Raw genomic sequence first — 27,958 nt, forward strand, 5'->3', positions numbered from 1 at the left:
GAGAGGGGATCCCAGCAATTGCTGAATTTCTTCATCTGTAAAATGGGAAAAATGAGCATAATAATAGTACATGAGCTGACCTGGAAGATCTTTAGAATAGTGGCTGGCACCCTAGGGTGGGTTTTCTCACCTCCTTTGGGGGCTAGATGTCAGAGAACCTTCCCTTCCATGCATGAGAGGGGAAACACGGATCTGTAATGCATGAGCAAGAAATACGGATCTGTAACGCATGTGGTTGAAAGTGACCAAATAAACACTCCGTTTATTTCTAATCCATCCTAACTGCCCCCACCACCCCCGGGGAAGCATCCTCTGGACCTCTGATAAGCACCCCTGTCCCAAAAGAGGAAGCTGAAGATGCCATCAGAGGAAGAGGTTTTCCACCGCCCGTGCTTATATTAGCTCTTCTGGAGGGCAAAGAAGGAACAGATGAGCTCATGCTGGATCAGAGGTAGTGAGGAGGAGAGAGAGAGAAAGAGAGACTCAAATTTCCGGAACCTATTTCAGTTTTCTTTTCCGTTTTCTGCAATTTCACTTATGATACCAAGCAGTACGTGGCTGCTGTTTTGGAAACTCCCCTTGTGGGGGACGACCCTTCTACTGGCCTGCCTCTATAAAAGGGCCAGCCTCGGCTTCAGAAGACCCCCACCGAGGTTCCTGAGGCAGCCGGTGGCTCTCACGCAGCCTCCACCCACCGGTACCATGAAGGTCTCCGCAGTTACCTTCGCAGTCCTCCTTGCCACCGCCGCCTTCTGCGCTCCTGCCTCTGCCTCCCCATGTAAGTCAGGTCCCGACCACTGCAGCCCGGGGCCAGACCCTCACACTGGCCCAGACTTTGCCCTCCTTTAGCTGCGGCATGTATGCTGTCTGAGCCCGATAATTTACCTTCCTATATATGGCTTTGCCTAGACGTCCAGCTGTCCCAAGAGATCTCAAAGCCACTTCATGGCAGGGACCTCTCTCTGCTCAATTTTTCTGTCCTCAGGATCTACACCCAAGCCTTTCAGGGGCTGAGTGTGGACCGAAGCTGGGGATATTGGCGGGCAGAGGCAGCCTAGCCGGACCTTGAAACACAGCTAACTCTGGCCTATCACCAGCAGTGTTTCTAAGAAACTTCTAAGGTTGGGACAGTCCTATTCTACCCATTTCACAGATGGAAAAAGTGGGGCTTAGGAGAGGATTTTAACTTTTTAACTTTTTATTTTTTTAAGATATATTTGAGAGAGAGGGAGGGAGAGAGTGGTGGGGAGGGGCCAAGAGAGAGGAAAAGAGAAAGTCTCCAGCAGACTCTTACTGAGCAAAGAGTCTGACACAGGGCTCAATTCCACCACCTCAAGATCATGACCTGAGCCGAAATCAAGAGTGGGACACTTAAGCGACTGAGTCACCCAGGCATCCTAGGAGAGGATTTTTTTTTTTTTAAAGCCTTGTATGGATCAAGTATTATGCTGACTGCTCTGCATGTACCATGTCATCTAATACTTGCCACTACTCTTAGAGTGGCTGAGCTTGACTTTCTGATGGAGAAACAGGGGCCCAGAGGAGTCAAGTAACTTGCCTAAGGTCACACAGCTAAAGTGGGAAAACGGGTGTTCAAAGTTCTATCTGGCTTTTAAACACTCCTACTCTACTGGGAAGGGGCAGCGGACACTTTCCAGTGTCATCCTGAATTAACTGACCAACAAAAAGTCCTCCTTCTCTGTTCAGAGCCCTTCTTACCATGCCTCAGCCAGGATGCCTTGCTCCCAGGATGCAATACACATCCTCAGGTCCCTCTTAGGGGTTGAGGCTGAGCCATGAAGTCTGAGTTTTGGAAGCCTCCTCCCAACCCACCATAGGTCTCAAAGAAACAAAGTTCTGAATCCATCAAGGATCCCAGGCGGGCAAGAATAAGGGCAAAGGGCCCAAGACGAGCTGGGAGGAAGCCCGGCATATCCATAGAACCAAAAGCAAAGGGTTATGGTGTAGAAAGATACAAGTAAGGCTCAAGAATTAGATGATGGATTGCAGAGATCTTCTCAGCCCTCTTTTAGAATCCCCCACTCTGTTACCGTGTTTCCATGGCCAAGTGACTTTACCTCTCTGAGCTTCAGTTTCAGCCAAAGGAAGATAACAGTCGACTTATCCAAGATAATGTACCCAGCACTATACCCCGCGAGTAATGGCAATGAATACAGGTGTCTCCTTGCTTTCTCCTCCCAGATGCCTCGGACACCACCCCCTGCTGCTTTGCCTACATCTCCCGCCGACTGCCCTTCACCCACATCCAGGAGTATTTCTACACCAGCAGCAAGTGCTCCATGCCAGCGGTCGTGTGAGTCCCAGACCTGTGGACCGTGGAGGGCAGGGGGGTGGGGGGGCGGTGAGTAAGGGACACCTTTTATCCCAGAGCCAGTACCCCCAGGAGCCCTCTAAGAGGGTACCCTATCCACTCCTACCCAGCTGCTCAGGTAGCCATAGTTCCCCCTCTGTAACTTCAGATCCCCCCACCACCCACTATCACATAGAAAATTAGACAAGCAGTTCCCGGGGCTGTTCTCCCCACTCTGACGGACTGGGTCAGGTCTCTGATCTTTATGAGTATGACTTTTACTGTAATATGACCTACCATTCCCCTGCATGGAGAAAAGATCGACACAATCATCTCTTTCCAATTAAGAACCCTACATTCCCCCATATCCTACACCCTACTGATCCACCTATAACCTCAGAAGATCTAAGGAGGAGAGCCCGGGCCCTAGTTACAGCCAAGTGTATTTAAAAGAAAATTATCAATTGGTGAGGAAACAATGACATGAGATTCTTTTAAATATGCAAACTAATGCATTTGAAAAAATTAACAGTCTACTACCTAGAAAGAGCCTACACTCTATCAAATGCCTTACTTATACCAAAATTTCAGCACAACAACCCTTACAGGTATGTGTAACTCTCTCCACATTTTAGATAATGAATCTGAGACCCAAAGAGTTTTGGTGAGTTGCACAGTAGGGACAGAGCCTATTCTTGGAGCCTCCTCTTTCTACTACAGAAAGGTCAACAGCGATAATTGCTTAAGAAATTTAAGATAGAGACTTAAAAAGTGAAAATGGGGGTAATCGTGATGTTTCCTATCTAATGGTAAGGTCTTTTTTTTTTTTTTTTTTTTTTTTTTTTTTAAGATTTGTGGAGAGGGAGAGAAAGAGAAAGAGAGAGAGCACAAGCAGGGGGAATGGCAGGCAGAGGGAGAAGCAGGATCCTCACTGAACAGAGGGCCCAATGCAGGGCTCAATCCCAGAACCCTGGGATCATGACCGGAGCCAAAGGCAGACGTTTAACTGACTGAGCCACCCAGGCATTCCACAAAGTTTTTTTTAATCCAAAAATTCCTGGGACACTTGCAAAGCTATAGGTATTCAGAATTGGCTTTCGTTCTGGTGAGTCCTTCAAAGGAGAGTGGTAATTTTAACTTTTATCTTAACTACTTATTACTTAACTACCCATTTTATCTCTGAAAATAAGTATTTTTCAAAAGAAAGAAAGTCTTATTTGAGTACCTGTTACGGGCAGGTAGAGATGAATAAACCACCATCCCTGCCCTATTGGACTCATAGTCTGATACAAGGAAAAGACAGATACAAAATGTCTAGAGCAACCCTTGCACAAAGAGACATTACAAAAGGAGAGAGGGAGCACATCCAGCCTCAGAGGTGAGGGAACCTTTGCTGCAACAGGTGTTCAAGAAAAGCCCAAGGTACTGGGGACATTAGGCTGAGCGAATGCTGCCAGGACTGTCCTTTGGTTGAGGCAGCGTTCCCATGTAGAAAAGCAAGGAGGCTGGGGCGCCTGGGTGGCTCAGTGGGTTAAAGCCTCTGCCTTCAGCTCAGGTCATGATCCCAGGGTCCTGAGATCGAGCCCCGCATCGGGCTCTCTGCTCTGCAGGAAGCCTGCTTCCCTCTCTCTCTCTCTCTCTCTCTGCCTGCCTCTCTGCCTACTTGTGATCTCTGTCTGCCAAATAAATAAATAAAATATTTTAATATAAAAAAAAAAAAAGAAAGAAAAGCAAGGAGGGTCTCGAGTGTCCACACGAGGACCCAAAAGTGTTAGAGCGAGTGAGAGGAGCTGGCACAGGGAAAGCCTAGAAAGTCAGGTTCAGTTAAGAGGCTGTTACGGTTACCCAAGTGAGTGGTATTGAGGCTCAACAGGACCTGAAGGGGAAGGGAAGGAGAGACGGGGTAGGAAACCATCACAGGAGAAGCCAACAAGCCCTGGCAGGGGAGGGGAGGTCACGGAGGTCAGGAACAAGGACGAGAGGGGGTTGAGGGATACTTGGGTTTCTACCCAAACGGCTGGAGAAGTACGGACTCCCCTCTTCCCCAAGTCTCAAGGAAGAGCCGTTGAAAGAGGAAAGAGCCCACGCACCAGCACGAAAACCCTGCAGCAGTGTCCAGCAGGGAGCGTGAGAAGAGGCTGGAGATAGGACATTCTTTGATAGGAGGAAAGGGTCTCCTGAGACGGGAGTGGCGATCTTGAGCAGAGTCTTGGGGAGCGCTGGCTCCAGAGCTAGTCAGCCTGGGTTAGAATCCCAGCTGTGCCTGTTGGCAGCTGCAGGAGCTCAGAGCCAACAGGCAGCTAACCCCTCTGAGCCTCCATTTCTCCATCTGTGAAATGGAGTCAAAGGGAGAACAAGGAAATGAAACACACAGCCTGGTAAGTGTTAACTTCTCCTCCTTCTCCAAACGTACAGTTATACACACAGAAGTGACAGGTAAAACATGAGCGAAAGCAGTTCATTCACTAACTCACTCGATAAACACCTATTGGGCGCCTGCCCTGTGCCAGACCAAGGGCCAGAGACTCGGGAGAAATACACAGAAAAGGGCAGCAATTCTGAGAATACCAGCACTCAAGGGGCAGGCCAAGGAGGCTGCTCCCAAGAGAACAGGCAGGAAGAGAGGCAGGAGGGAAGTCAGGCACGTAGGGGGTCCCCAAAATGGAGGAGAGAAGCTTAACCAGGAGGGGTTGTTCCTCAGTCTCACATTCTTCAGGAGGAAATGGAGGTCTGAGAAACCCTCAACCCAGATACTCGTTTCCTGCCCTTTTGATTTCCTGGCTACAGGCTGAGGGGGCTGAGAAGAGAGGATAGCAAGTCTGTAGGATTTCCTGTCTGACTCGTGGCTTGAAGAAGGGCAGGGGCTTGGTTTGAAGCTCCCTCGCCACCCCAAATAAGCAAACAAACACTAGGAGGCATGAGAGCCCAGCATACTCCACCTGCTCCCTTTCTCTCCTTGGCACACTAGAACGGAAGGAAGAGAGATGACCAAGAGGCTCAGAGTCTCAGAAAAGGGAAGGCGGCTTCCTGGAGCACAAACACTATATCCAGGATAGAACTTCAGAAGAAACCAAGAAAGCCTCATGGTCACCAGACGACCTAAGTCTTCACTTTGTCTGAAAACATCTGGGCTGTTAAGGTGCAGGAAAACATCCTAAAGAAGACAAAAGGAGAAAGGTCCAAGTAGACAGGCCTGGCCCCAAAGTAACATGTTAACGGACAGCACTGCTCTAGGCCTACAGTCTCGCCTAGATAGAAACAGTCTCCCAGCAAACAGGTGGGGCAGGCAGCTGAACTGAACCCCCCAGGCTTTTATACCTCCAACCTTGCCATCAACACCAGTGGAGATAAAGCCTCGACCTCCCAGAGGCCTCCACATGCCAGCCCAGTAATGGGCAGAGGTGCTTTGGCCATGGCTATACCTCGGGGCCACTGACCTCTCTGAGCGCTCATGCCCAGTACCAGGACCTTTGGTGTTATGTTGCTCTGATCCCTCCTAAAGAAGAATCCCACAACATTCCAATACATGCGTGGTATTTTCCAGAACTCCACAATACTATCTCATTGTGAGTCTCACAAGAACAGTGCAAAGTAGGAATTATTTCTATCTATATTTCAGAGGCAAACAAATAGATTCGGAGGCCCTAAGTGATTTGCCAGGGTGAATCCACTCATGAATAATGAAATCAAGACTCAGGGTCATGTCCTTCTGTCATCCACACACACACTTAGATGTATTCATTTGTTGAGTGTATCCCGGGCGTCTACTGCGTTATCTAGAGCCCAATCACATGTTTGGTCTTTTTAGCACTTCTTATCTCTCATCTATTCAACCATGACTCCGTTCCTAGAAGACACCTCTTTTTCTCACATCTTGAGCACCTGGCACAGGGTCTGAAATTGAGAAGCCCTGAGAAAAAGCTAGTAGTTGACCAGATCAACCCTGGACTCCTCAGGCTCTGCATGCCCTTACCTCTTCAGACTGCACGGGTTTGTGTGGGAGTTAAAATACACACAGATCTGCTTTTAGCTTGGAGCCCTACAACCCAACAGGAGAGGAAATATCCTTTCCTTAAAAGCTACAAATCCAGCCATACAGAGCTCCGAGGGCGCCCCACCCCAGTACCATCATCCCTTTGTGACTCAATCCACCTTATTCCCAAAAATGGCTGTCCGAGTGCTAACCAGGTCTCATCCTTTCCTCTTCTCCCACAGCTTTGTCACCCGGAAGCACCGCCAAGTGTGTGCCAACCCACAGAAGAAATGGGTGCGGGACCACATCAACTCTTTGGAGATGAGTTAGGATGGAGGGCGTCTTGAACCTGAACTCATGCAAACTTCCCTAGTGCTTCTTGTTCTTGTCTTAACCAGCTTGGGAAACTCCCCCCCAAACCCCTACTCCCACTTCGCCCAGGGAGGGCACAGATCCCATCACCCAGCAGCAGCTATAAAAGCCTCCTCCACCTAAAGCCCCCAAGGGCTCCTGAGGCTCTGCCTTGTGTACCCAAAGCCCCTCAACTATTTGGTTCTAGCTCTGCAATCAGAAAGGAAGTCAGCCTGCCTCGGGAGGTGAAGAAAGGGGGAAAACTGGGCTCCTTCGGTAAATCCTGTGGCCACAGCTTCTCTCTGAGCCCCTCGCTGGGAAGGGCTGACTGGCACAATGTGAGAAATCAGCTTCCCATTAAAATTCTCCATGCAGTTACCAAGCTGGCTCCTGGTTTGATTGCCTCCTCAGGAACCCTCCTTCCTCACAAGCATTAAGTAATTAGCTACATATCGAATTTAACTGTCCTGTCTTTTAAGCGTTCTTTAGCAGAGAGAGAGAGAGAGAGAGTGTGTGTGTGTGTGTGTGTGTGTGTGTGTGTGTGTGTGTGTCTTCAAGTATTTTATTAGGAGTTCAGATCAAATCTTTATAGAATGTTCCCTAGTTTGGATTTGGCTGGTTGTTTTCCTCATAATTTGATTCAGGTTAAACATTTCTGGCGGGGACACCACAGGGTGACACTGTGTTTCTCAGGGCGGTACATCAGGGTGTGTGTTCGTTTACTGGTGATGTTGAGTCTGATGGCCTGACGACCCAGGTTTTCTTGCCACAGTGAGCTCGCTGCTGTGTGCCAGGCCCTAGGCCAGGCATAGGAGGTTGGAGGGGAGAATGAGAAATGAGCCACAAGCCACAATCTTTAACTTCAGGCAGATTAAACTTATGATTAATACTGAAAGGAAGCAACTGTTCAAAAGACTGTGGTCACATTGGGAGTGGGAGTTGGGGTGGGGGAGGTGATACCACTGAAGGGGGTGAGACAGGGTGCCTGGGAGAGAAAAGAGACATCAGATATGAGACAACTTTTAAATGAAGTTTGAAAGAGTGGAGAAAGAGTTTAGCAGGTAGGAAAGGCCTGCAGGTAGAGGGCACAGCATACGCCAAAAGTAGAAGAGACAGAAGGCAGCTCCTCACCACATAGAGAAGAGCTCAGTCTCTTGCTCGTAAAGAGGGAGGTGTGTGTATAAACAGGACTTCCCCACTCCTGCCATTTTCCTGATGACTAATCCTAAGAACCACCTGTGCCCTTCCCATGCGCTGATGTGCCTTGCCTCACCACAGTCCTTCTGGCTCCCAGACAGGCATGACTTTCCCACTTTTCAGATGAGGAAACTGAAGCTCTCAGAGGTCAAGGCCACAGGCTGGAGACTCTGGGGGGGTGGGACCTGGGGGGGGGGCGGGGCTCAAGAATGGAACCCGAGTCTTCTATTTACCTAGGAGATCTGGTTGCTCAACACTTGGAAGCTTCTACCCACAGAAGCCCCAGCCCCTCACCAGTCCCTCTTGTCCCACAGAGGACAGGTCTCCCCCCAGCTGTGCCCCCACACTCCCAACAGCCTTGTATTGCCTGGGTTCCCTGTGGTCCCACCAGGAGAAGAGGAGTATGGCCTACGAAAAATCAGCTGATATCTTTGATATCTCCAGGTCGATGTTCAAGTACCCATGGCTGGAATACCCAGAAAGGACCAAAGGTGAGACTGGAATAGACAGGAACAGAGTCAGGGGTGCGGCCTGAAAAGAAAAGCGCCCTGTCTCCCTCTCCCAAGATAGGGGTCTCGTGAGTTCAGCAAATCCACAGGAAGGGTAAGGGCAGGCCACTGGACACTTGGTGGCTCCCCACGGCCTTCAAGGTAAGCTCCAGGACCTCAAAGATGGGACATCTGTCTTCCCAGCTTCCGCTCCCATATCTGCACCCTGCTCTCTATCCAACTCCCCACCTCCCAGTCTTTGAAAGAAATTTTCCCGGTGCCTAAGGCCCTTCCCCCTTATCTCTCGGGCTAACCCCCAGGTGGATTAAACTGAGCCTCTAGGGAACCTTCCCTGATCCTCCCAGGCAGGTTACGGGCCTCATCTGTACCTCACCTGTGCCTCTAACCTCACACTTGTCTCCCTTTGTTAATCACCAGTAAACAATTCTGTCTCACCAGCTAGATCCATGGTTCTCAAAGTGACAGGACAAGCAGTATCAGTCTCTTCCAAATCCCCAGCCCCTACCCTAGATCTACTGACTCTACTCAGAATGAGTGCCAGAAATTGGTTTTAAGAGGCTCTCCAGGTGATTCTACAGCACACACAAGTCTGAGAACCACTGAACAAGACCCCTGGTTTTCACCATCAACTGCACATTAGAATCCTCTGGGGAGCTTTCTGAAAGGCCTAGACCCTATATCCCCAGAGCATCAGATTCAATTAGTCTGATGTAGGGCCAAGGCAGGCTAAGAGTTCCCCCAAATAATTCTAACATGCACCATTCACTAAATGCTGAATAAATGAATGCCTGAAAGGATGATTCTTAGCCCACCATTTGTACCACAGAACTCAGAAAAGTCATGGCTCCTGTTCACCTGCCCTTGTCCTGCTACCAGGTAAGACCTCTAACTTTTGCCGCCCCCGCCCCCCCCCCCCGCCCCCCGGGAGCTTTGTTGAAGTGGGAGGAGCAGCAAACCGCCCCTTTCCTTTAAGGCCAAGTCACAGAACACTTACTCTCATCGCTGGGGCTGCTGCTAATTCCTGTGTGACCATGGACAAGTCACTTCCCCTCCCTGAGCCGCAGGAGCTTCTTCGGTCACAGCTTCCATTTGTGGAGTTGCTATGAGATACTATCCGTAAGGCTCAGGCTATGCAGGCAGTGCTTAAAAAGGAGTCATTTTTATTCATGGATGCAGGGATCCTCATAGATATGCCAGACAGAATACTGGGTCCCCAACTAAATTTGAATTTCAGATAAATAATGTTTTTGTATAAATATGTCCCAAATACCGTATCCAATACCTAAAATCTAAATTTACCTGGACATCCTGTTGTTGTTGTTGTTGTTTTTTAATTTGCTTGGTTTCACTAAATCTAAAAACCCCTCTCATTCTGAGTCTGCACTCCACTTTCTGAAATCATGGCAATCACCTGACAACCTTGACTATGATCTTCTCAATCACCACATTGGAAACCACTGGCTGAAGTCCCTCTTGTTGCTCAGAGAACGGACTCTGAAAGGCTGGAGAAGAGATAGGCGTGAATTCTAGCCTCATCTGCAGAGAGAAAGTCCCCTGAGCCACTCACCGCCCTCCACTACAATCAGAGCTGCAGTTTCACGACCGTTTAAGAGAGGTGGTTTAAGGAAATTCTGCTTTTCCAAGTCAACTATTAAGTTCCACGAAGGCAGGGATGATGACTGCCTCCCTAGCACCTAGTGCAGGGGTTGGCACTCAGTAGGTACTCCCTAAGTACCTGCTGCACGCCTGAATGAAGGGGCAGTAGCCTGTCTTTTCCCCTCTTCACTCCACATCTCCCTCACCCTTTGCCTTTCCATCTCCTTGCCCAGATGGCCTTTTCAAAGTGCTTTGCATTCCTCAAATAGCCAAAGGGTGTACTCAGATTGGTTTACAGATCAACAAGGGTCCCATAAACTTTCTCATTTGTTCTATGCAACCAGGGGGTATAGAAAGCACAAGGATTCTTAGCTCCATTCTGCAGATCTTAGCTCCATTCTGCAGATGAGAAGACTGAGATTTTGGTGGGTGAAGTCACTTGCCCAAGTCACACAATGGGTAGGAGGTCTCCTACTCTAGCCTAGATGAGAGACTAAAGGGTGTCCCTCTCACCTAGTCCCGTTTTATCCTGGTCCTTTTCCTGGCTGAGGAATATCCCCTGCCCCTGCTGTGCCATTCCCACCCCCCTTAGATGCCAAAGGAAGAGTTTCCCCCCAGCCCAGAGTGCTGGAGGCAGCACCCGAGCAAGCCACATTCAGTGCCTTATTGCTACTTCAAGAAGCCTGAGATCTACACACACTGGCACACTCTGTATGATCAGCGACAGGAACGGGAAGCCCAGAAAATGTTGCGGAAAATGAGAGATCACCCTAGGTGTGCTCTGCCCCTCCCTATTCCCCAGACTCTTCATACCTTCTAGGAAAGCGAGGAAGGAGAAGGAAGGAGTGGGATAAGGGGCGGGACAAATCAGCTTACAGATCCTAGAGAGGAGCCTGGGGTAGGAGGAGGAGCATCTGTCTTCCTCCCATCTCAGAGCTGGGCTGAGGACCAAGGGCAGAGGAAAGTCTGTGAAGTGCGAAGGAGGAAACAAGGGGACCAAGGCTGCCTGTGCAATTTCTCACACAGGCAACTCAAAGAGGGCACGCCAATCCAAAAATTCCATCTCCCTATGAGCAAGCTGACTGTAAAATCTCGGGCAGGATCCAAGCCCTCAGACCCTACTGGGAACCCCCTGAAGTGGCAAAGATTAAAGGTCAGGGAGCACGGTGGGAGGGAGAATGGGGAGACTCCCTTTCTGTGGGTGCCCTTACCTTGGGCTCACATTATCCTTCAGCCCTCAGTCCCTGCCTACGAAATGGAGGGAGGAAATGAAGAGGGATTGGATGAGCTCCTCTCCGTTTGAAGTTCTGCAACTACATTAATCCCTTTCTTCCTCTCTCCTGGCTCCCTTGGGTGGGCAGGAACTCGCAAAAAGCCTGGAATCTCCCAGAGAGCAGGAGCAGTTCTATGCAGCACAGGTGAGAAGTGGCAAGGGTGGTGGAACATGGCCACAGGTAGGAGTTGGCTGAGCTGAGGAGTAGAAAGATGCTTAGGGGGGTGGGGGGTAGGGGGGGGAGACAGTATTCTAAGACAAAACTGTGTCCAGAGGATGTAACTGATGGGGGTGGTGTCTGAGCTCTCTTCCCTTTCTTGCAGGCTCTGGGATGCCTGGGCGTCAGTGACAAGCTTGTCATGGAGGCACTATGGCAGGTGGTGAGTCTGGGGCTGCACGGAGCACATGAGAGGAGGAAACAGGGTCTGAGGTATGTTGAGCCTGGGCACAGGGGCACAGACAAGGCTCACCAGGATGCAAGGATGCTGGGTCAGCTGCAGTGAGGAGAGAGCTGCCGGTGTACAGCATGCCCCATCTCGTGCCCTTGGCTTCCTTGAAGGGCAGCTTGGTGGGGCTAGGGGAATCTGCAGGTCCCCTCTGTCTAACAGAAAAGACCCTCTATTAAAAAGCAGAAAAGAACTGGGACTGAGTTCATTCTCTACCTTAACTGAATCAATGCCCTGTGCTTATAGGCCAATTTATAATGGGGAACATGCGTTTTTATCCATATTCTCATTTAAATATCACAGATTAGGAATAGGCAGAGGTATCTGCATTTTTTCTAATGATACGCCGTGATCGTATCGTGGTTAGTACTCTGCGTTGTGTACATTTTTTCTAATGATAAAATGGAAACTTTGAAAGTGAGCCAAGTGACTTGCCCAAGGTCACGTGGCTACTAGAGACGAGATAGGGATCTGAACAAGTCTTACTCCCAAGTTGTTTTCCTTCCATTGCCTGCCTGTTGTCCTGTGTTTGAGCATAGACAGGTCACTCTCTAGACCTCGGTTTCCTCACTTGTAAATGAAAAGTTAAGCTGAGATGATTCTTAATGTTCTGACATTCCATCACCACACGGCCTATCTCCACTACCTGCCTCTTAAATCAGGCCCATACTGGTCCAGAGAAAGTGAAGTATGAGGCCTGTCGAAGCCTGGCCATGCTGGGTGAGTATGTCCCCTCTCTGGGAAGGGAGTGGGAGAAAGTGAAAAAGGAAGCAGTGTAGCCCCTTCCCCCTTTGGGTAAGGATACCCACTTCTACCTAGCATTTGGCAGGGTCTGGGAACTCACCTCAGTACTGTGGGCAGAGAGAGGAAAGTGGGGTGAAAGGGAGAAGAGATTAGGAGGGAGGGGTTGGGCCCTGGAACTGCAGCCACGCTCAGTCAGCTTCACTAGTGTCCTGGGAGAACAGGCAACACCTCAGGATCCAGTACACAGAACTTCTGTCTTTAGGGCACAGTGGAGTCAAATGGATCCTGGCAGAGAGGAATATCCCTGAGGCTCTGCCCTGACCTGAGGACCCTCCCTTGTCCAGGTTGCCTGCAGAAGCACGTGATCCAGGTTCTCATCACACAGCTGAAGGGGCAAAATGAGGGGCGAATGATGGATTCTCTGACAGGGCTACGAGTGGCTCTGAACTCCTGGGCTGCTGTCCCCAAAGACAAGGTGATTGGGAGGAGAGTCAGTAACTAGGGCAGGTAGGACAAGGTAATTGATGGTGCTGGCTGCCTTAGGTCAGGGAGAAGGTAACCTAGCTCCTAGCCTTGATGGGAGAAGACACTGTCCTTGTGGAGTTCCCTGTGGAAGAGCTTCCCTGAATAGAAGCACTGGCATGGCCACAGAGGAGTCACACAACCCCTGAGAAGCCGGCTTTCGGAGCCGCAGTTCATTCATTTCCAAAATGGAGATAGTCACACTCATCATGATGAGCAGTGAGTAATATACAGAACTGCTAAATCACTAAATTGAAACTGAACACTGTATATTAACTATACTATACTAATGCAACTATACTATACTAATACAACACTATGTTAACTATATTTCAACTCAAGAACACTTAACAAATGAAATGGATAGTAATTATAGTGTTGTTGAGGAAATTAAATGAGATAATGTATGTAAAGCACCTCATTCAATGCCTGTGCCTTTTAAATGGTAACCATTATCATCCCTAAAATAACCTACTGAAGAAAAAACCTCTCTCAAGAGGGAAAAGGTAGGAGTGCCTGGGTGGCTCAGTGGGTTAAAGTCTCTGCCTTCCACTCAGGTCATGATCCCAGGGTCCTGGGATCGAGACCCACATCGGACTCTCTGCTCAGCGGGGAGCCTGCTTCCCCTCTCTCTCTCTCTGCCTGCCTCTCTGCCTACTTGTGATCTCTGTCTGTCAAATAAATAAATAAAATCTTAAAAAAAAAAAAAAGAGGGGAAAGAGATCAAGAGAGTCTGCAATACTACTCAGATTTTTTCCCCTTTAGGGTCCCCTTACTTTGACCCCATCACTGCTCCATGTGAAATAGAAGTCTTCATTCATCCATTTACTCAACAAATATGTATTAAACAACTGTCATATGCCAGGCACTGTCCCAGGGCCTTAAGATACACCAGGGAACCCAACAGACTAAGATCCCCTGCTCTTGCAGAGTTTACTTTCCTGTTGGGGAGACATATAATAACCAGAAAACTTAATTATATGGTATGTTAGAGGTGACAGGTACAGTGGAAAAATTAGGTATCAGAGTGAGGATGATCAGTAATGCCAAATGGGGATGGGTCTAGGCTGCAGTTTTCAACACAGAAGGGAGGGAAGGGGGGCACCTGGGTGGCTCAGTGGGTTAAAGCCTCTGCCTTCAGCTCAGGTCATGATCTTAGGGTCCTGGGATCAAGCCCCGCATCAGGCTCTCTGCTCAGCGGGGAGCTTGCTTCCTTCTCTCTCTCTCTGCCTGCTTCTCTGCCTACTTGTGATCTCTGTCTGTCAAATGAATAAATAAAAATCTTAAAAAAAAAAAAAAAAAAAGGGAGGGAAGGCTTGAGCAAAGACATGAAAAAGGTGAAGGTGTTAGCCTTGCAGATATCTGAGAGAAGGCATTCCCGGCAGAAGAGCCAATCAATGTAAGGGCTCTAAGGCAGGAGCATGTAGGCCAGTATGGCTGCAGTGGAGTGGAAATAGAGAAAGTAGCAGAAAATGAAGAAAGATCAAAGTAGTTAACAGGAGACTCAATCTAGATTGACTAGATCTACTAGACTAGATCATTACTACATCATTGCTTTCTGGACGACTTCAAGTACCTGGACTTTTACTCTGCATGAAGTAAGGAGCAAAGCAGTGACATAATCTAACTTATATTTCAAAAGGTTCCCTTTGCTGAGAAAAGATGGAGAGGTGGGGGTACGGGCATCAGTTAGAAGCGGAAAGACCAATTAGGGGCTACTGAAGCAAACCTGGGGAAATAAAATGGTGGCATGGACCACGGTGGTTGCAGTGGAATTAGTAAAACTCTTGACAGGTTGAAGCCACTACAAAAGACAGTGAGGAAAGAAGGATGAAGTCAACTAAGATGTTCTTGAAAGCAGAACAGGTTTGGAGGTAATAGCAGAAGTCCAGGCTTGGACAAGTTATGTTTGAGACATCTACTGGACCTCCAAGGGAGACAGCAGGTAGAGTTGTATGTACAATTTCGAGTTTATAAGTCTGCACCAGAGAAAGGAATTTATGAGTTGTTGGCATATACACAGCATTTAAAATCATTCAATTAGATGAGATCACTGAGGACCAAGTATGAAGTCTTGGGGCATCGAATATTAAGAGCTCAAGGAGACGGTTGTTAGAAGCAGACTGGTATGTGTCGGGGGTACAATGAAGAGGGTGTGAGCAGAAAGAAGAGAAAGGCAGACATATTCTTTCTTCAGTGCTGTGTCCCAGTGGCACAGCTGCATGAATCAAGATTGTATCCCTTCACTACAGTTGCCCTAAAGATACAGCTAGAATTGATACTGGTAGGCCCTTGTCTGAAACAGAGAGAAGGGATATACCCAGTTAAGAAAATGAAAAGAATAAAACTGAGACTTAAGAAATAATTTATACTGGGGCGCCTGGGTAGCTCAGTGGGTTAAAGCCTCTGCCTTCAGCTCGGGTGATGGTCTTGGGGTCCTGGGATCCAGCCCCGCATCGGGCTCTCTGCTCAGCAGGGAGCCTGCTTCCCCCTCTCTCTCTGCCTGTCTCTCTGCCTACTTGTGATCTCTCTCTGTCAAATGGGTAAATAAAATCTTTTTTAAAAAAAATTAAAAAATAATGACAGCTGGCCATTAGGTAGGAAGACAACCCAAGAGTATGGAATTCTGAAAATCAAGGGAAGAACATATGTCAAGGAAAGGAATCAAATCAGCCACATCAAATAATATAAAGACTAAGAACTGATGCATAGATTAACAATGCAGGTATCCTTGATTATCTTAACAATTCTGGTGGGGTCATGGGGTTATAGGTCTGACAGAAGGAGTTTAAGAGTGAACGGGAGGAAAGAAATTAGAGATGGCAAGGATGGACAACTTTTCAAGTTTTGCTGGCAAGGGCTGTAGCTGGCACCAGGGGTGGATTTTAGGGGAAAAAAACAGAAAAATAATGGCATGTTTCTGTGGTCCAGTAGTTAAAAAAATGATAACTTTGAAGAAAGAGTTGCGATTAGGTGAGAAGAGATAAGCTCTAACGTACAAGTGGAAAGACTGACTTTAGACAGACGGGCAGAGTCTGTAGTCATAAATGGAGGGAAGAACTATCTGGGTGCAGGTGTTGGACAGAAATGGTGGTCGGTGTCTCTGGAACTTCTCTTCCAGTTGCTTGTATTTGCTCAGTGAAGCAGGAAGCAAGATCATCAGCTGAGAGTTAAGAATGAAGGAGGAATTAAGTGTTGGGTTCCAGAGGACAGGGTGTGAATCAGGAGGGCGGGAAAAAGAATTGCCCAGGGAAAAACAGTATGGTTACTAGTAGCACTAAGAGTCTACATGAGGTTTCTGCTCACACACTTAAAGCAAGATCAGTTATCAGGACTGTGTGCTTTTCTCCAGGAAGTGCAGGCACAGAGTAAGTGGAGTGTGGACTACAATGAAGCAAGAGGAGGTAAAGGAGTGAGGCAAGCAGGGGATCACGGAGTTTAAGCTGGGTAGAGAAGGAAGAAAATGAGGAGCAATGAAAAGGTGCTCCATGGACTGTTAATCCTTGCAGAGTCCGACAATTAATGGCGACGGCAGGTGAGTTGGAAAGAGAGGAGGTGATGGTTAGAGAGTGGGGTCCGTGAAATGGAGATCATGGAGAAGTCACAGTAATGGATAATGATAAAAACCTGTGAAAACTAATGACTGACATAGAATGGAGGACAAGAACAAGACTATTGGAGAACAGGAGTAGGATTAATGACATGTATTTTTTTTTTAAGATTTTATTTATTTATTTGACAGAGAGAGATCACAAGTAGGCAGAGAGGCGGGCAGAGAGAGAAGAGGAAGCAGGCCCCCTGCTGAGCAGAGAGCCTGATGTGGGGCTTGATCCCAGGACTCTGGGATCATGACCTGAGCTGAAGGCAGAGGCTTTAACCCACTGAGCCACCCAGGCGCCCAATGACATGTATTTTTTTAAATGTCAGGAATTAAGGCGGCAGAAGTGTTGAGGAGAGCGACACTCAACCATCCACAAGATAAAGTCCTAGAGAAACGAGGGGATACGCCCCAAGAGCAAGTGGAGGGCAGCACAAATAAGGGGAAGTGGGTGAAATAATCTGAGGACATGAGGAGAAGGGACTGTGCTCTGAAAGTAGCAGTGACTGGCCCTCTTAACAAAGGCCGGCTGAAAACATAGTCCCCCTGCCCATTTCACTCCTTGTCTCCCTCAGAGAACTCAAGTCGGGGATGAAGAGAAGTTGGTACCTGTGTTGCGGATGCTGATAAATAGGTCATCGAACAAAGCAGCTGTGGAGGCAGCCCTGTGCTTGGGTTTCCTGAGGCCCTGCAGCAACACAGCCCAGGAGTTCTTGCTGCACTGCCTGAGCCAAGGGTCTAAAACGCAGCAGATGAAGGTGTGAGGGGCAGGAGGCTGGGCTCCCTGGGGAGCGCCGGGGAACCGAGGCTGGTGCTGACTTTGGTACAGCCTGGACCACGTCCTACTCAACCAGAGAAATGAAGCTTCAGTGGGGGGTATTTGTGGGGCCCTCTGTGTGTCTGTGAATATGTATATGCACGAGTATGGGGTCACACAGACGTAGGTGTACATGTGTCTGTATATATTAGATTTGTATGAGTATTCATTTAGAAATGTGCACGTATGTGCGTACATGAACTTATTTTCTCACTCAAAAGGCAAAGAGGGAGGAGAATGGACCCCATCTGTTCCCCATGAGCTTTAGGCTCAGCCCTCAAGCTTCCCTGGCTGTCCAGATACCTCTTGGCTCTGTACACCCCAACCTACATTGCCTGCCCCCCACAGGCACTCAGGATGCTGGTCAAGATGATGCACGTACACACGGCCACAGTCACCAAGGCCATCCTAGACCAGCTGTGCTATTCTCGTGTCCTCGAGGTAAGCTCTCAGACTGCCGAGGACCCTTTCTTCTCCAGCACTAGCACGGGCTGAGGGATGAGGAAGAGCGTCTATCCTTCCACCTACCCTCAGCACCGCTTTGAAGCCACCCAGATGCTCAAGACTGTTGGGCTGGAAAAGATCCAGGAGCAAGGGCTGGAGGGATTCACATTTAACCTGCTCTGGAGGAAGACGTATAATGAACCTTTCCTTGTAAGTGAGACCAAAGTTCCCAAACCCAGACAGCCCAAATCTGCCTCCTTTCCCTTCTCTGAAGACCTCTGCTGGCTTGACTCCCACCACACTGCCCCACAAAGTATCATATTCATTCTAAGGCACTAATGCACTCCCTGTTCCCATTCCCCTAATGGGGCCCATGTTTTCAAGCCACCTTGCTTTGGCTCAGGCAGTTCTCTCAGTGAAAAGTGCCAAGTCATCCCTCCCTCCCTCTGAGGTGAAAAACTGCCTCGTGCTATTTATTCACTCCTCCCTCCTCCTCCTGCCGGTCACAGTAACATGGCTCCCGCAAGGCCAGTCCAAACGCCTCCTATGGGAACCTTTCCCAACCACCTCCAACAGAATGAACCCTGCCTTCCTCTGTGCTCCTTTGCTTTCATCTTTATTGTAGCTTGTTACAGAACCAGTCACAGAACTTCTAAAGACATTTTTCTGAAATGTACATCAGATTGTGTCTCACCTCTGCATGATATTTTTCAGTAGTTCCCCAATGCCCTCAGGAAGGCTTACGTTGCCCTTCAAGGCCTGCTTCCCTCTCTAGCTTCATCGCTCCCCACTTCCGCTCAGGGCCAAGCACCAGTTAAGCTTAAAACGATCCTGCCCTCATTTATACTTGTTATCCCAGTGTAATACCTCAGAATGCCCCACTTTGAGGAGTCTCAGTGTGGTCACCTAGCCAAATATTTTCTGTTCCCTAACCTCTGTGTGTGCTCTCTTGCCTCTAAGCTTTTGTACATGCCCTCCACTCTGCCCAAAAATCACTCTGCTCCCAGCCCTCTAGTGGTTAACTGCATTTCACCAGGATTCAGCTGAGGCATCACTTCTTCCAGCAAATCTTGCTGGTACCCAGACTGATCCTCTTATGTTCACTCTATAGTTAGTTCAGTGCCTACTCACTGGTCTGCTCCCCCTACCGGATGAGTTCAAGGCAAGAACCACATGTAGCACAAGGTCAACTTTGGGAGAAGGTCTGTGTGCACCTGAAGGTACACTCCTGCATTCCTTTTCTCTGTTGTCCCACCTTAATCCTCCTCCAGGCTATGAGGCAGGCTGTGGCTGAAATCGTGGAAGAGCTCAAGATGAAGCCTACAATGATGAATTTGGTGGAGGCGTGAGTGGCTTGGGCTGGGAGCTGCCGGAGCCAAATCCTAGGCTCTGGAAAAGGGTCAGAGAGAGCTGAAAATCTGATCCTAATTCTTATTTCTCACTTGCCCATGCCCCTGGCCAACTCACTCGTTCACCCCTGGGATTTTCTTTGTCTGTAAAAAGGGGCTGATAATACCTACCACTCAGGGTTCCTATAAAATACGAGGATATGAAAGGGATCTGTAAAAGGTAGAGTTCTGGACAGATGTGAGTTCTAGTTGTCATCCAGTGCCTCCTGGCAAATTGCAGTTCCTGCCTTTCCCTTCCTAGCTCCTTTCCTGACCCAAGTAACAAGAAGGAGCAATTGATGAAATTAGCACCCCTCATTGGCCTTAGGTCTGACTCATTCTGGGCTTCCAGAAGGAACAACCAGCCCTCCTCTCCTACCCTCTAATTGGATAACACGCTTATTCCCTTCTACACAGGCAACTGATGAACTCAAATGCCACTGCACGCCAAGAAGCAGTCATCTCTTTGGTAAGGCCAGCCCTGCTCCTCTGACCACATGTGTTGATGGCAGGGGGAGCAGGCACGTGAGCACAATTACTCGGGGGCAGAAAGGGCTATAAAGTTTGGGGAGGTTTGCTTATTTTAGAAATCCAGCCCTACCAGGAATTCAGGGGTAACCTCTTTTTCGGGACAAGAGGTAGGTGGAATAAAGGACAGTAGATGGGTATGAAAGGCATTGCTTAGATAGTCTCGATTCTTCCTGGTGAACAGTATGTGCTGGAACCCAACCCAACCCCAGTGATGGCTGCAAAAGGGGAAGAATGGGGTACCTCGGCTGGGGAGCTATAGTGCCCCTTCTCTCCAGGCCCCAGGGTCATCAGAGGGCACTAGAATGGAAAAGAGCACCAATGGGGCATGTTCCTAGGCTGCCTAGTTACTCTCATTCGCCTCTGCCAGGGCGTCCTGGGGATCCGCAGCCTACAAGTGTACCACTTGCTCCTGGACATGCTAGACACAGAAAAGAGCCAGGCTGTGAAGAAAAGTGTAAGGCATTCCCGCCCACCTCTTCTGCTTCTCTACCCCTCCTCTAGAGGCCTCTCCCGCCCATCCTCACCACTTGTTCTTTGTCAGGAGGGAGGAAAGGGGAATGAGCCTCACACTATCCCTTGACTTCATTCCTTGGAGACAGAGTGGCCTGTGGCCAGAGCACTCCCCCTCCCTGAGGTGCCCCCTCCACTCCCAAACTTGGCCCGAAGTGAGCCAGCCACAGGACCTTCGTTTCAATGCAGCTTCAAGAAACATTAACTCTCTTGGCCTCAATTGATCCCTGGATCCAAAACAAGCTGAAGAACAAGGTTCTCTGTGAATATGAGGTACTTAAGACTAATGAAGAGGAAGGGCCTATGAGGTTTCGGAAAGAGCCTGAGAACCCAGAAGAGTTAACTATCCAAGACTTCCGACTTGCACAGCTGAACCCCTTGTTTATTGCGAAGTCCAGAGCCACACCAGACCAAAAGAAAAAGTTGAGTGCCCAAAAAGGCTCTGCCTTCCCACCCTGTTTCTCTAAACCAAAACACAGGGCACCAGCCACAGGGCCCTGGACACCAAAGATCAGGAAGCAGCTCCGGATCCTTGCTAAAACCTCCCAATAGGTCAGTTCTTCAGACCAAGTCCCCACTCTCTTCCCGAGGATGCTCCTTAGGCTCCCTTGAGAAAACAATCTATACTTATCTTGCATGAATAAATGAGTGTCACTCTACCTATTACTCCTGGTCCTTGTCAGGGGCTGCACAGAAACTCAGGTCTCCTCTCTCCTGGTTGAGTATTAATTCACTCAGCCTCATGTTCTTTTCACAAAGGGAAAGAGACAGAGCTGCTCCAGTAGCCAACCTGCCTCCCTAAATCAAGCCCTTGTTTATGCCCAGAATTTAATAAGCCTCTGCCCAGAGTGGGCTATAGAAGGAAAAGTAGGAGAAAATCCTGGAAAGCTTGGCTCTTGGACCATTTCCTCCTACTAACTTGCCGTCCCTCTCCACCACTTCCCAGTGGTCAGGAGGTAACGAGGCTATACTCAAGACCAACCATCTCGGTCTTGTCACCACCTGCTTTCTGCCTCCCTCAGGACCATGCTGAGACAGGCCCTATTTACTCTCTAAAACTGCTTGTTTCTCCCATGTTTGTTCTAGAGGCCTGTTTCCCTTTGCCAGTGGGACCTGGTACACCAATCCCAACAATCTACATCCTCCATCAAAAAGAAAAAACCCAGACTTAGTGGAGTCAGGAAAATCTGATGTCTAAATCCCAGGACCCTGAGACCATGACCATCACTTTTTTGAACTTTGACTTTGGACAAGTTAATCTTTGTTTCCTCACCTATAAGATGAGAATAACGCATACTACTTCAGAGAGCTTCTCTGAGGAGTAAACAATAACAAATCCTAAGAGTGCCTAGCATCACATAGTAAGTACTCAAATGTGAGCTGCTTTCCTCCTTTCTTCAGTGTTGTCATGTGACCCTGTGACCTCCAGAGGTTAAAAACGTCCTGCCAGCCCTATTAATTCCCCCAATCTGATTGAAGTGACCTACGGTGAGGTCAACTTCTTCTGATTAAGCAGAGAAAGGTCAAAGTAAAATGGATGCACCTTTCCATTTCCCCACGCTCCAGGTTCTAGAGTGGTCCAGTTATCTGAATTTAACATTGTGTGTGTCAGTCTGATGTTATCTCCCTACCTATCCCACCACTTTCAGATGCATGTTTTGCCTCAGAGAGCTGTAAGTAAAAACCGGAAGAGTAGTTTCACTATCCTGGATTAGATGCAACGCTAGCTGCCTCCCCTCGTGTGGCACAAAGACCAAAAATGGCAAAAATGATCCTCCTCTCTTGCCCACTCTGTACCTTTGGGCCAATAAGCAATCTCACCGTAATTTCCCTGGGCCTTAACAGCCTGTGGGTACAAATGAGGGCTTACTAACTACCTAATTCAGGTTCTCAACCCCAGCAAAATCCTGCCCACAGATCTCCAACCTCTGCTCCTCCTCCTCCATATTTCTAACTCTCTAGAGAATTGTCCTTTTTTATTTTTTTTTTTTAAAGATTTATTTATTTATTTGACAGAGAGAGATTACAAGTAGGCAGAGAGGCAGGCAGAGAGAGAGAGAGGAGGAAGCAGGCTTCCTGCTGAGCAGAGAGCCCGATGCGGGACTCGATCCCAGGACCCCGAGATCATGACCTGAGCCGAAGGCAGCGGCTTAACCCACTGAGCCACCCAGGCGCCCGAGAATTGTCCTTTTTTAAAAGATTTTATTTATTTGATGGAGAGAGAGATCACAAGTAGGCAGAGAGGCAGGCAGGGGGGTTAGGGAAGTAGGCTCCCCACTGAGCAGAGAGCCCGATGCAGGGCTCAATCCCAGGACCCTGAGACCATGACCTGAGCCGAAGGCAGAGACTTACTAACCCACTGAGCCACCCAGGCGCCCCTAGAGGATGGTCTTACTACTTGACCAGGTAGCAGTCTCTGCTCAACACCTCAATCCTAATCTCACCAATCCTCATCAGAAGATTTAAGACAGCACTGACATAAAGCTCTGCAGAGAGCACCCACCATCCGGTACACCAGCAATGGACTAGAGCATTCCCAGTACCAAAGCCACAGAGATGCAACCCCCTGACAAACATGCTTCATTAATCCAAGCTGTGGCCAGTTTCTCTCTGAAGCCTGAAATGCCCACTTCTTTTAGCCAACAGGGTGTGTTGGTATTGCTCTTTGGACACCATCCAAAATACTTAAGTTCCCCACCACCTTCTTGCTAATGAAACCTCTGAATGCACCCTCTGATGGCAGCAGAAATGATGACAACACAAGCCATATACACCCTCCTCCTCTTCCAACATTCTCATCCATGTCCATGCTATAACTGAAATCTGGCTCTCTCCCTTGAACTAGCCTCTTCCCAAAGTCTTAGGTGTTGTTCATCATCTTCCATTCCTTTCAATGTCACCATTGTCCTGCGCCTTCACATAAAAATCACTGCTTCTGAGGGTCTTGGTTCTCCAGTTATCCCACCCCCTGGTCCACTTCTCTATTTTCTTTCATTCATCACCTGAACCTTAGTCTTGCTTTCACCCTCATGGTAACAACATCTACCACCCCATCTCCTCAGTTCTTGACTCAACTACAAAGGTTTCTCCTTTCCATTCACTTCAGCCACCCACTTCCATGGCCACATCTAGCTCCTAACATCCCTGAGAATTACTTCATCCTGAACATCTACTTTAGGACCCAAAGCTATCTATCCAGCTCTTTTTATCCCCAGTGCCAGTTTTTGAATCTCATCAGTAACACTAGGCTCTTGACATCGCTACATTCTTCAACTTCCTCACTTTTTTTCCTACTCAGCCTGGACTTCATCCATCAACCACTATCCTCACTTTTCTCATTCTCTACTAGGTATGAGACTAATTTGAAATTTTTACTAGTATCTGACTAGCAAAATCCCTAACCCTGAATCAAACTGCCTCTGTTCCTAAAAACAGGTTGCTGATTAAAGATGGAGAAAAATCACATATCCATACAGACTGTACCCACAAAACACTTGCCCCCATGTTTAATTGAGCTTTTATTATTGTCTGGCAATTTTATGGGTTCCTAATCATAATACTTTCCTATTTCCTACAATCGTTGTTTCAAGCCTTCCCTGCTATCCTCACAATACAGTCTCTTCAAACTCTATCATATCCTGCAACTCTCAGCAGACCATCATACTTTACTATACTCAGGAGGGAAAAAGACATCGGATGGAATTAACTCAACTTCCTACCACCTCTGTTATAAGCATCCTTAGACATAGTAAAGAGCACAGGCTCTAAGTCCAGATCCTTGGATTAGGATCCTGACTCTGCCATGCACTAGAGATATGATCCTGGACAAGTTGCTTAGCCTCTCGGTACCTCTGTTCTTCACTGGACCCTCTGAAAAGCCCCTTCCAAGTGGCAGTCAAAATCATTTAAACCATTCACCTCTTCTCCAAAGTGTTTCCTATACCTCCTTGGTTCACAACACTGTTGTGAGAATTAGCTAACACACAGACTGCTTCTAACAGTGCCTGGCACATGGTAACCTCCCAATAGGTATTAATCGTCTGCTACCATTATTATCACCATCTTCAACTATCCTTACCCCCTTTGTCATAACGCAAGACATTCTCTTCTTCTAAGGCATATCCTTTGCTAATGTTCTGGCCACCATTCATTCAAGGGATGTGAATATTAATTCTCCCCATCTCCTTGCAAGGAGAATATAAACATGCTTAATACCCACCTTAAAAATAATCTCTCACAAACCCACATCCCTACCTAGATGCCTCCTCTTAATTCATCCCACCTCTAACCATCCTTCATAATAAAGATTCTTAGTTGACCATATTACTGGTCTCCATTTCTCTTTTTATTATTCACCATCCCACTTCAGTTTGTGTTCACAATTCAACTCTCCATCAAAAAGGCTTTTGCGGGGCACCTGGGTGGCTCAGTGGGTTAAGCGTCTGCCTTCGGCTCAGGTCATGTTCTCAGGGTCCTAGGATGGAGCACTGCATCAGGCTCTCTGCTCAGCAGGGAGCCTGCTTCCTCCTCTCTCTGTCTCTGCCTGCTTGTGATCTGTCAAATGAATAAATACTCTTTAACAAAAAACAAAAAACAAAAAAAGGCTTTTGCTAAGGCAGTGGTTCTAGAAAGGGGCAATTTTGCCCCCAAAAGGACACATGGCAATACTGGGAGACATTTGTAATTGTTACAACTGGGGGCTGCTACTGGTGTCTTATGGTAGAGGCCAGGGATACTGCTAAACATCCTACAATGCACAGGGCAGCCCCCCACAGTAAGAATTATCCAGTTGAAATGTCAGTAGTGCCAAGGTTGAGAATCCCCATGGTGAGATAATTTACAATCTCCATATCACTAAATATGAATGCTTTCTAACCTTTGAATGACTTGGCCTGACTTGAGCACTCAAAACCACTAGCTTCTCCCTCCTTAAAATCCACTCTTCCCTTGGGTTCTACCAACACCTCACTGGACATTCCCAGTCTCTACTCTCGTGATCCTCTTCTATTACCTCAAATATTAGCATTTCTCAGGGTCCAGGTCTAAGCTCTTCTCCCTATGTACTGTCTACCAAACCATTAAAATCAACTGAGGATTTTTTTTTTTTTTTTTTTAATTCCCAGGCCTAACAGATTTCACTGTCTTGGAGTAGAACCCAGCATCCTTGTGTTTTCAAAAACTTTCTCACTAATTTCAGTATACAGCTTGGATGAAGCAGTACTCTACAGACAGTCTTACTATAATTTTATCTCCTCAGTACTTTACCATTTATATATTAGTGGCTCTCATTAATCTCAAATCTGTATCTCTAACAGATTCATTTAGTCAATATTCGAGTAACTATTCTGAGTCAAACACTGTTCTAGGCAGTAGGGTAAAACAGTGAAAAACAGGTAAGGTTCCCTACTTTCCTAGAGATTATATTCTAATGGAAAAGAAACTGGCAACCACAAAAAGGTCGCCTCAAATAGTGATTGTAAGGTCGCCTCTTACAATGTGATGACATTGTAAGAGTTAGGAGAGTCACTGGAGAGAGGCAGTGTTTTAAATAGGAAGGCCAGAGACGGGAGGTGGAATCTGACCCAACATTACTGTGAAAAGTAGTCAGCCATGTGAATATTTGAGGAAGAAGAATCCTAGACAAAGCCTAAGCAAAGATACTGAAGCAGAAGCATATTTGGTACCATCAAGAATTATGACCAATGTGGTTTTGCAAGGTAAGTATGGATAAATGTTACATAATAAGGTGGGAGAGGGAGACAGAGGTCAGATCATAAGGGCTTTGCAACCCAGGGTAAGGAATTTATAGCCTACATGTAGTAAAAGTCAATAGGGTACCCGGCTGGCTCAGTTGGTAGAGCAGTGACTCTCAATCTCAGGGTCATGATAGAAGTCCCACATTGAGCATGGAGGATACTTAAAAAAAAAAAAAAAGCCAATGAAAGGCACAACACAGTCATTCATATCTTTAGAGTATCATTTGGCTGCTATGGTAAAAACAGACGTTAGAGGAACAAGATTGTGTTGTGGGGACCTATAAATGGGCTTTGCAACTATACAGAAGAGAGATATTTACAGTTCATACCAGGATTGTAACCAAAAATATAAAGATGGTTTTGGGATATACTTTGGAGATAAAATTAAAAAGAGCTGCAGGTAGGACTAATGAAAGAGAAATGAAGTGTAAACTCTAAAGGTTTCAGTCTGGTCTGGGAGGACAGTGAAGGCATTTACTGAGATGAGGAAGCCTAGGAAAAGAGAAACGGATCTGGAGAGGGAGATCAAAAGTTTTGTTTAGTCCCAGTGGAGTGACCAAAAAAAAAAAAAAAATGTGTTCTGTTCAATACATACTAATGTAAAGGTAAACTAGAGGAGCACCTGCGTGGCTCAGCTGGTTAAGTGTCTGGTTAAGTCCCTGGAGTCCTGGGATGAAGCCACATGTCCAGCTCCCTGCTCAGGGGGAGTCTGCTTCTCCCTCTGACCCTACTTAAGCACACACATACTCTCTCTCTCTCTCATACTCTCTCAAATAAATAACATATTTTTCCTTTAAGATTTTATCTATTTATTGGACAGAGAGAAAGAGATCACAAGTAGGCAGAGAGGCAGGCAGAGAGAGGAGGAAGCAGGCTCCCTGCTGAGCAGAGAGCCCGATGCGGGGCTCGATACCAGGACCCTGAGATTATGGCCTGAGCCGAAGGCAGGGGCTTTAACCCACTGAGCCACCCAGGTACCCCCTCAAATAAATAAAATCTTTAAAAAAAAAAAAAACAGACTAGGTCAAGTAGGAAGGTGAATATAATCCAGAGTTAAGGGCAGAGGTCAAGACTACAGACTTAAATTTGGCAGTCATCACTGTATCTTCCAGGATAAAAATGGGTATAAACAGAAAGACAAAGGTGATCAGGACAAGCCCTAAGAAACTTCCAACATGTGAAGGTCAAGTAGGGAAACCATCAAAGGAGAAAATAGTAAAGGAAAAAAATCAAGGTGCATCATGTTGAATGCCATTTTCTAAGCTGCAGATTTGCACACCTACTGAATCACTCCTACTGAAATCACTCCCCTCATTCGTTCCCAAACCTGTTCCTTCTCCCAGTGTCTATTTACTTATTTATTTTTAAAGATTTTATTTATTTATTTGACAGAGAGAGATCACAAGTAGGCAAGGAGGCAGGCAGAGAGAGGAGGAAGCAGGCTCTCTGCAGAGCAGAGAGCCCGATGTGGGGCTCGATCCCAGGATCCTGGGATCATGACCCAAGCTGAAGGCAGAGGCTTTAACCCACTGAGCCACCCAGGCGCCCCCCAGTGTCTATTTAAGTGAGCAGCACATCTACCAATTACCAGACCAGAAACCTGACTTCTCTCCCCACAATTTCTGACATCCAGCCAAATCCTGTCAAATGTCCCTCCCTCCTTTCTCAAATCAAATTAGTTCTCTCCTCCTTGTCCAGTCTTTGAGCTCAGACCAGGATCTCGCTCACCTGGCTTACCATTCTGTCTCCAGTCCAGCATCTCCACAGGCAGCCATAGGAATCCTTCAGTTGATGCCACTCAGGTCAGGCCACGCCCCTGGTTAAAATCTTTTAGTGATTCTCTATTTTGAGGCAGGGGAAAAATGAAATGGAAGGACCTTCTCACCAAGCTTACTTACCTCTCCAGTCTTACTTTTGCAGGCCCCTCCCTGAACTCCTCCCTCTAATCACAAACACTATATACAATTCCCAAACACAGGGCTTGTTCTTCAC

At 47.5% G+C, this 27,958-nt stretch overlaps 2 protein-coding genes across 2 annotated transcripts; both read left to right on the forward strand.

The window, feature by feature from the left end:
- The first annotated feature begins 454 nt into the window (after window positions 1-454).
- Window positions 455-6,768, forward strand: CCL5 (C-C motif chemokine ligand 5). The gene is made up of 3 exons (XM_059378753.1): window positions 455-778; window positions 2,203-2,314; window positions 6,527-6,768. The coding sequence occupies exons 1-3, from the start codon at window positions 538-540 to the stop codon at window positions 6,612-6,614; spliced, it is 441 nt and encodes a 146-aa protein (XP_059234736.1). The 5' UTR covers window positions 455-537; the 3' UTR covers window positions 6,615-6,768.
- A 1,467-nt stretch (window positions 6,769-8,235) lies between these two features.
- Window positions 8,236-20,762, forward strand: HEATR9 (HEAT repeat containing 9). Its single transcript, XM_059379661.1, has 15 exons — window positions 8,236-8,323; window positions 9,168-9,217; window positions 10,530-10,711; window positions 10,964-11,090; window positions 11,299-11,355; window positions 11,534-11,590; window positions 12,319-12,376; window positions 12,745-12,875; window positions 17,096-17,278; window positions 17,686-17,778; window positions 17,872-17,991; window positions 19,053-19,126; window positions 19,587-19,638; window positions 20,068-20,154; window positions 20,400-20,762. The coding sequence occupies exons 1-15, from the start codon at window positions 8,236-8,238 to the stop codon at window positions 20,760-20,762; spliced, it is 1,722 nt and encodes a 573-aa protein (XP_059235644.1).
- Window positions 20,763-27,958: the final 7,196 nt, after the last annotated feature.

This window comes from Mustela nigripes, chromosome 16 (genome assembly GCF_022355385.1).
Source record: "Mustela nigripes isolate SB6536 chromosome 16, MUSNIG.SB6536, whole genome shotgun sequence".
Classification (NCBI taxonomy): Eukaryota; Metazoa; Chordata; class Mammalia; order Carnivora; family Mustelidae; genus Mustela; species Mustela nigripes.

What these genes read in the sequence shown, in the direction of transcription:
- CCL5 (XM_059378753.1), top strand. Translation starts at nt 538, where the DNA reads ATGATACCAAGCAGTACGTGGCTGCTGTTTTGGAAACTCCCCTTGTGG. An exon ending in TCCTGCCTCTGCCTCCCCAT is followed by an intron (nt 779 to 2,202) that starts GTAAGTCAGGTC and finishes TTCTCCTCCCAG; the next exon opens with ATGCCTCGGACACCACCCCC. An exon ending in TGCTCCATGCCAGCGGTCGT is followed by an intron (nt 2,315 to 6,526) that starts GTGAGTCCCAGA and finishes CTTCTCCCACAG; the next exon opens with CTTTGTCACCCGGAAGCACC.
- HEATR9 (XM_059379661.1), top strand. Translation starts at nt 8,236, where the DNA reads ATGGCCTACGAAAAATCAGCTGATATCTTTGATATCTCCAGGTCGATG. An exon ending in TGAAGTGGCAAAGATTAAAG is followed by an intron (nt 11,091 to 11,298) that starts GTCAGGGAGCAC and finishes TTGGGTGGGCAG; the next exon opens with GAACTCGCAAAAAGCCTGGA. An exon ending in AAGAAGCAGTCATCTCTTTG is followed by an intron (nt 19,639 to 20,067) that starts GTAAGGCCAGCC and finishes CGCCTCTGCCAG; the next exon opens with GGCGTCCTGGGGATCCGCAG.